At 41.7% G+C, this 8,627-nt stretch overlaps 1 protein-coding gene across 2 annotated transcripts in view; it reads left to right on the top strand.

Annotated features, from left to right (window-relative positions):
• The first annotated feature begins 739 nt into the window (after positions 1-739).
• nr3c2 (nuclear receptor subfamily 3, group C, member 2) overlaps positions 740-8,627 on the top strand; it is a 123,786-nt gene continuing 115,898 nt past the window's right edge. The window contains exons 1-2 of one of the 2 annotated variants that reach the window (XM_053622090.1): positions 740-827; positions 3,568-5,365. In XM_053622090.1, coding sequence (XP_053478065.1) covers positions 3,588-5,365 — 1,778 coding nt within the window. In that variant the 5' untranslated portion in view covers positions 740-827; positions 3,568-3,587. Of the gene's footprint in view, positions 828-961; positions 2,194-3,567; positions 5,366-8,627 lie in introns of those variants that run through there. The other variant, XM_053622088.1, reaches the window with a different exon arrangement.

Here is an 8,627-nt window from a genome sequence, read left to right as displayed (position 1 = left end):
CTAGAGAGAGAGAGAGAGAGAGAGAGAGAGAGAGAGAGAGAGAGAGAAAAGAATATTTTATATATATATAGGGAGAGAGAGCCAAAGAGAGAGATAATAGAAGATTATATATATATATATATATATATATATATATATATATATATATATATATATATGTATATATTATAGTTGTGTACAGTTTCACTGAAAAAAACTAGCATGCCCTACTTCTCTCGGGCGCGCGTGCGCACTTCCTTCCTCCTTCCTCCCTCCCTCCCTCCCTATCTCAGGCGCGCGCGGCAGGTAGGCGGGCCCGTCCTGTGGACGCGCGCGCGCCCGGCTATGACGTCGGCGCTCAGCAAGTCCGCGCGAGTCCTGTGCAGTTCTGCGCTCGGTTTTTCTTTCCCCCAGCTTGTCAGTCGTCTTCTTCATCTCCTTCTTCGCTTCCTTTTGTATCCATGTGCACGGAACGTGAAAAGTGTTGACCTTCCAAAAAAAAAAAATTTAATAATAGTAATTATTATTATTATAAGTAAACAGTAGTCTATTTTTTTTTTTTTTTTTTTAATCGGACCGGCGCGCGCTTGTCGTTTGGGGATTTAACGCGCGCGCGAGCTGTCAGAACTGGAAGTAGAGAGAGTGCGCGGCGACCGCAAACAACACCGGACACACACACACACACACACACACACGGACTTCAAAGCATAAAAGCATAAAGAAAGATAGATCTGTTTCGTTTCGGTGTGCTTCTCTCTCACACTCACTCACTCACTGTCTCTGTTTTTATTGGATTACCGGTTGCACAGCAACGGAGACCCGTGATAAATCTGGATGTCGTAGTTAAGGTAAGGTCAACATCACTCTCCTATATAAAAACAGATTAACATGAGATCAGCATCAGTTATCAAAATATTCCTGTGTGAATGTGCAATCTTCTATACAGTAGTGCATAGACTATATAAACCCCTGTTTCAAAAGCCAATGCATTGCCTAGTAACCTAAACCCAATAGCTTATATAATGTAGTAGGGGGGGAAAAAAATCATCTGAAGTTTGCAACTTGTCTTGTTATGAGAGCAACGTGTTTTACGTCACTTTAAAGTGATATAACAAAAGCAAACATCATCATCATCATCATCATAACGAGACAACAGATCAATAAACCGAACGTGAAAATAGTTCAGGGATTATTTTTGCGCAACTCGAAATGGCCAAAAAAAAAAAAATGCATCCATGTCTAGAGTTCTAACTGGAGATTTCGACATGTAGAGATGTACAGTTCTAACCGCGACTCGATGACACCGCTGATCTCTACGCTCGTTTGGCCGCGGTGTGACGCGTGAGCTCGCGCGCAGAGGCAACGCTTATAGATATGACGAGGCAGAAGAAGTCGCGCGCGGGTCCTCGTACTGATTTTCGGGCTGTCTGGTTAAACGCGTTTGGAGTATAAAGAACTGCGTCACTGTCCTGATTGTGCTGGATGGACGAAGATCTGAGCGCTGCGCTCGGACCGAACTGCGCGATAAACGTTTGAGGAAAAGTTTGTAGTTTTTAGTTTCTAGAAATAATCTCCAGTTGATATATCAGTTAATAAATAACGGAGTGGCGAGATTATTACTGTGTGCGTGCGCGCGTGAGAGAGAGAGAGAAAGTTCTGCTGTGTTTGTATGTGTGTGTGTGTGTGTGTGTGTGTGTGTTGTTCAGTCCAATTGTCGTATGCAAAAATAATAATAATAATAATACAAATAATTTTTTCAATAAAAAAGTCGCGTACCCCCCCCCCCCCCCCCCACCGAGCTGTGTGTACTATAGAGTTTTAAAAGCGCGTGCTTGTGTGCATGCAGAGACTTTTCAGAAAATGTTTTGGTTTTTTTTTTCTCCTATGGCTTTGGACGGCACTTTTTTTTCTTCTTCTTCTTCTTCTTCTTCATGCAGCAGCTGTTTTAAACCCATGTGGATAGACTGAGCTCATGCACGCCACTGTTGCGCAAAAAGAAAAAGAAAAACGTGGGTTGTGTTTTTATTTTTTTGTAAAATTTTTTTTTTTTTTTTTTTTTTGCGCGCGCGCGCTCGTGCGTTTTGTTGCGCTCACGATGAACGGCGTTAGAGTCTCGGATAGAAGTCTGATCGCGCTTTAAAAGCTTATTTGTGTCTAGATCGAGCATGAAGTCTTCAGTCGTGCCTTTGTTTGGAGCAGTGGTGGAGTTAAATTGTAAGTTAAAAAAAAAAAAAAGTTTGCATTGACTTTTATTTTTATTTTTTTAACTTTGCATAAAACTTTGCATAAAATAAAGCTTCTTAATATTCCTTAAGACATGATTGATACATGGTGTAAGAACAGTAGGTCTCAGAGTGGGGTCTCGGGAGCATAGACAAGGGTCCCCCTGTTGTTGTTGTTTACGGAAATCCTAACCCACCATTATCAATTTTATTATTGATTTCTTTTAGTTATTAGCTAGTTTGGCTTGCCACTTAAATTACATTGAACTGTTTATTTATTTGACGAGACGGGATACATTTAGATGGTTAAGGGTTTGAGGGCCTCGTTCAAACACCCAACAGCTTAGAAGAACCTTGATTTGATCTAAACCTTCCAATCAGTAGCCCAAATCATTAACCACTGAGCCACTACTGGCGCAAATGAGTATCGAAGCCAAACCTCAAAAACGAATAAATCTACAAATGATGCCGGGTCAGACGTCACGATGTGTTCTGTTGTCGGAAAGTTCAGGAGTGAAACACTTTATGACTTATATAACAATATTTAAATAGTTAGATTGTGTTCAGAAGGGCCCCATGGTATGCTTTTTACCGTTAAACGTCTGAGAACCTCCTGCTCTAGAATGCTCAGAGGTGCGTATTATTTTGCATAGGCATGCACAATATTTTCCGTTTTCAATATGACATCACACGGTATCATATGCTCAGATTGGGGCACGTTTGCGACACACTGTAATGATCTAATTAAGTGATTAACTGACTCGCTTCAATCTTTTGTTGCCAAGTTCAATGACGCATCACAGGTGTGATGACAGCCTGAATTAAAGCAGTTTGTTTTGCGATTTGTAACGTGTTCCCGTACACCATGTCTGTCAAGATAACATGCATTCAGGGCATAAAGTATATGTACATTCCAGTATGACACAGATCCAGCGTTTCAGGCTATTATATTTATGCTCTGATGTTTATGTTCAGGATCTGATCTGTATGTGACTAACTACATAATATTGTTGTTTTGGTGTAGATTATAGTTCAGAAAGAGTTCATGCAATAGACTTTTATAGACCAGTTGGTCAAACTTTGGTCATACTGTATTTCAGACAATGTAATGAAATAGGAACGACCCAGAATGCTTTAAACCTATTTATTTTTTCCCCCACTCAGCTGGTTATAATAACTATTTCAAAACTGATGTTTCTTTCAAAGGATATTTTACTAGGCCTTAAACTGTATATTTTATTGTTTATATATATATATATATATATATATATATATATATATATATATATATATATATATATATATAAAAGGATGTCACTTCCACCAAAAGTGATTACCTCTTCTTCACCTTTCTAAAACCCACCAGGTTTATCAAATGATCCAGGCATGGAGTCCAAAAGATACCAAAGTATTTACAAAGGTACAGACAGAGACAACAGATGGGCCCAGATGCCAGGATCTATGGAGCAGTGCTGCACGACAGAGGAGGAGAGAGCGCTGATGAACAGTGATGTCCTGATGGACATTGTAAATGCGAGTAGTGCATCCAGTGTCCCGGCACCAAAGTGCGAGGAAAGTGGAGGAAAGAAGGCTGAGATGCCAATGCCCCAGCTCACTCCTGATCAGCAGCTCCGCTTCGCTGCATATAACAGCTCCCTCCACGGCCGCAAGCCAGAAGACTCTAAAGAGCTCTCCAAAACTGTTGCTGAGTCTATGGGATTGTATATGAATGCTGCCAGGGAGGCTGAGTTTGCCTTTGGCCAGCAGGGACCACCTGCCAGATGCCAGGGCAGCCCCATAAAACTGTACCATTTGTGTGGCAGAGGGATTGAGGTCAATCAGTCAGGGACTACTAGGAGCCCCAACACGAAAGCTCCTCCAACATCATTCCCACCCATGTCCCAGTTACCAAATGGTAGTCTTGGTGAGTGTGGTGTAGGCGCTGTGCAAACACCTTCCGCCTTGGCCACAGTTCTGTCTAGCCCTGCTGAAGACTCCAGCAGCATTTCCAGCCCAAGTGGAAACAACATTGTGACTTCTACCACCAGTCCCACCTACTTTGGCACTAGCCACCCTTCCCTAGGCAGTCCATCCAGTCTGGGTCCAGTTGGTTCAAGCCTGGTACCGACTCACCGTGTCATCTCAAGCACTTGTAGCCCAGCAGAGTCCAGCACTATGGGTACTCCACCACTAGCAAGTCCCTTTAACGTCAAGTCACCCATCTCAAGCCCCCAGAGCATGGGAAGCGTGAGGACACCGCCGTCCTGCAGCACCAACATGAGGTCATCTGTGTCCAGTCCAACAGGAAGCGGTGGCAACTTGAGGCCTTCTGGGTCTAGTCCACCCACAATTGGTTCCATGGCCATGTCCAGTCCCAGGAACCCCTCCAGGACCTTTTCTGTGTCAAGCCCTCCCAGCAGCCTCGGCTTGGTTCAGAATGACATGCACAGCCCCGATGGCCAAGAGCATGACTTTAAAGGCTTCAAGTTCCCCAAAGTAGAAAACTTGGATGGTGAAATATTCAATGTTGGCCTGGACTCCATGGGGATGGTCAAGTACATCAAAAATGAGCCAGACACTGATTACAGGAGTATGTGTCTGGGTAACAGCAATGACAATGTGCAACCTTCCCCATTTCCATCTCATATTAAGACTGAGCCCAACAGGGAAGCGACTTGCACGAATGCACACTATGGGGAACCACAGCAGCCCATGGGACTCTTCCCAGCTTCAGAGACGACATACTTATCCTTGAGGGATAATATTGATGAATACAGTCTCTCTGGGATCCTGGGACCTCCCATTTCTTCTTTTAATGGCAACTATGAGTTTGGTGTGTTTCCAAACAATGACATGCCCAAGGGGATTAAACAGGAGACCAATGACGGCAGCTATTACCAAGAGAATAATAATGTGCCCACATCAGCTATTGTTGGTGTTAATTCAGGTGGACATTCATTTCATTACCAGATCGGAGCGCAAGGAACAATGTCGTTTTCGCGGCATGACATGCGGGACCAGACAAACTCCTTGTTGAATCTAATTTCTCCAGTTACAGCACTAATGGAGACATGGAAAACACGCCCAGGCCTGTCTCAGGCTCAACTGTCTGCCTGCGGGGAGGGCTACCCAGCCCCAGGCTGCATCTCTGACACCATGACAAGGTAGGAGGAAGACAATTTGTGACTATTTTTTTTTTAACCACTTCTTGCTGGCAAACAAGCTACGTAAAATTTCAGTTAAGTTTTTAAGGTAATGTTATTGATTGCAAAATAGTTCATACGGTAATTTTCTGACACCTGACAAGTGCAAACCATTCTAAATTGGCATGACTGATTCATCGTGGCATTACAGTAATGAAATATCTTTGGGATTATGCAATAGGTTTCAACTGAATGAACGGAAAGAAGTCAAACAACAAACTTCATGTGAAAATTACTCAGAGGAATGTTAGTGTTACAGTAGATTTGAGCTGGGATCAGATTTCTCATTCATCTCAGTATAACACCTTAAGTACGACTAAACTATTGATAAGCACGAGGCAGGTTGATTCACTGGCTCGTCGTTAAACACTATAATTCGATGTCATCGCTATACACATGGGTTGTAAATATAAATGACGAGGCAAAGTTTGGTTTCTTATCTGTTTTCCATTTGTGCACCAAAATGCATTCAGTCTGCTGTTATCAGGAATTTTTTTTCCCAGAAACCCTGTGCCATGGAAACGACTTCCTTTAGGGGTTTATGGGGTTCTGCTAGTATGTATCTACATTGTAAATAATTAACATTGGCTCGCATGGGTTTTTTTTATACTGTACGGGGACAATGGCATAAACAGTCAGGGTGGAGTGACCTAATAAAAACAAACAATGAAGGGGAGGGAACAAGTTAAATGTGTGTGTCAACAAACTTCAGTGGAAGCTTAACGCTACACACCTCTTATACTGGCACAGATGTTAATCCAACTTCAGAGGTCAGTGGTTATGAAACGTTGGACGAGAATCCAGGAAAATAAAACAAAATAGCGCAGCTGCGAAGAAGCTTTCATTTGGGACTCCAGGCTTTATTTACACTGAAACAAAGATAAGGTACTGCATGCCAGTTTCAGACCGAGGCTGCACTGTTTTCTGCATTAAGCTGACCTGATACAATATCTGCTGATTATTGGAGTTATAAACATATGGGCAGAACACACCTGGTTGCATAATTTATTTTTTTTTGCGAGCTTGCAAATAGCAGGAAATCCTAGCCAATGCTATAAACTTCTATATGAACAGTTCTGGTGTCTAATTCCTGGCAATCTGGGTAAGGTTTGGAGAGTAGTCTTGTAGTTAAGGCAAAACTCCACCCAGAAAACCCATGTTTATTTTGAAATATTTGTGACGGGTTTAGAGATTTTAGTGCTAATCACAATGACCAACACAGTTCTGTATTTTCATTATTCCTGTGAGAAGGTAGTGGGTGTGTGGTGCACTGATGTCACAGAGGGCCGTTGTTATTGCTAGGGCAGTTATAATGGTATTTAATAGGAGGAAAAAAAAGTCATCTCAGACATAAGGGATAACGGTCATGTTTTAAGAATAACTTCTAAAAACCACTTCGAAAGAGCTCCTTTTCTTCCTAGCATTTACCAGCAATGTTCAAGAACATATTAATAATGAGAAATACAACATTGAAATAGTTTAGATGTTGGTGCAAACACTGGACTGAAGAATAAGTCCCAGAATGCAACAGCAATACAACACAATTGATTATGCTAGAGACTTGGCTAGTTAGCATTCCATGAGATAACGTTCCCGATGGCATTAGCATGAAAGTTGATCTGTTTGAGCGGAGTGTACAAATGAGGAGGTGAGAGAGCTGAACAGAATAAAGTGCCGCTGCATCAGTCTCTTTAGGTAGAGATGAAATGAGGGCTAAATCCTTCTGGCACCGCTATCAGCTGCTAGTCAAACAGCGTTGTAGGTAATGTAGGAAACCAGGACGTTTTCAATTCGGAATTTAATCATAAAACATATATTTCGCACAAATGAAGATCGTGTACTGATTATACATAGTGATGGTTTGTCGACTTTCGGTAGTCAAGGTGTCAGCTACATTTCAAATGGCATTAATCAGTGTCAAAATAGCAGATTGCAGCTCAGGCACAAAAACAAACCTGGACTTTCAGTGTTTCTGCCTGCAAGGCTAACCAAGGACTAAGACTGAACATGTGATGGGTTTTAGAGACTTTTGGAATGTGTTCCTCTTTAATGCGATTGTGCATTTAAACTAGCCTGCTAGCTCAAATGCTTAAAAAAAAAAAAAAACAGTTAGCAAGGCATTTGTTTAAAATGTGAGCCTATCAAAGCTGTCTAAAAATAAAATAGTAGCATGAAAGTATTTCTAAAGTTCAGCTGGCCATAAAAGTCACTGGGAAGTCACTAGGTCATAAAACAAAATGTTTGTTAGTTTGAATACACCCTCAGAAAAAAAACAACATTATTTCCTTGTTGATACCTTTTGTACCTTTCATATGTGAAGTGTCAAAGTTACATTGTGTCATATTTGTATAAATTAAGAGTGAAACTAAACTTTTGCACTGCTACGTCAGTGAAGTATTGCATTTACATAGCTGTGCCAGGCCTCACAGCTCTAAGGTCCCCACTTTGAACACAACTTGTACGTGTGTTTCATCTTGGTTCTCCAATTTTCTCCCAAAACCACGATAATAGGTGGCTTGTCAACTATACGTTGCCTCTAGTTGTGAATGAGTTTGTAAATGTGTGTATGCATGGTGCCCTGTGATGAACTGATGTCCCATCCAGGGTGTATTCCCGTCTCACGCGCCGTGTCCCCAGTATCCACTGCGACCCTGAGCAGGATGAAGTGCTTCCTGAAGATGAATGACATAGCTGTCCCAGTGCTACTCAGATGGTTTAACCCACTGACTTTATAAAAGTAGAGTAAAGGAGTCATGTATATGATGTGAACCCATTCAGATGAGGTCTTTGCAATGACCTTGGTTTCCCCTTTTCCCTATACAACCCTGGTTTTGCTGAGCAAGTCTGAAGCACCTTTGAGGGGAAGAAATATTGCTGACGTGTGATAAAAACAAAATATACTGGCTTACACTCAAACCACTAACAATGAGAATAATTAGCCCCAGAATGTAGAATATAATGAATTCGATGGTTGCATGACCTTACAGAGTTTAAGTCAATAACCACCACAATGTGGCAAAATATACCAGTCGAAAAGGTATTACAGAGGTAAAACCAGAGATAAGCACCATGTTTATGGTTTGAATCTTCATAGCTATTGCTACTTTGTCCTATTCTGGTCTGATGCCAGTTTTGTGTTCATTTTGTGCAGCTTCTCAAGCTTCTGCTTGACTAAGAGCAAAATGTAGGTCAGTGTAGCCGATCCCAGATCAGTATTAAGTAT

This window comes from Ictalurus furcatus, chromosome 3, assembly GCF_023375685.1.
Source record: "Ictalurus furcatus strain D&B chromosome 3, Billie_1.0, whole genome shotgun sequence".
NCBI classification, from domain to species: domain Eukaryota; kingdom Metazoa; phylum Chordata; class Actinopteri; order Siluriformes; family Ictaluridae; genus Ictalurus; species Ictalurus furcatus.
The sequence above is the reverse complement of the archived record's forward strand: the minus strand, read 5'-3'. Positions and strand labels throughout refer to the sequence as shown.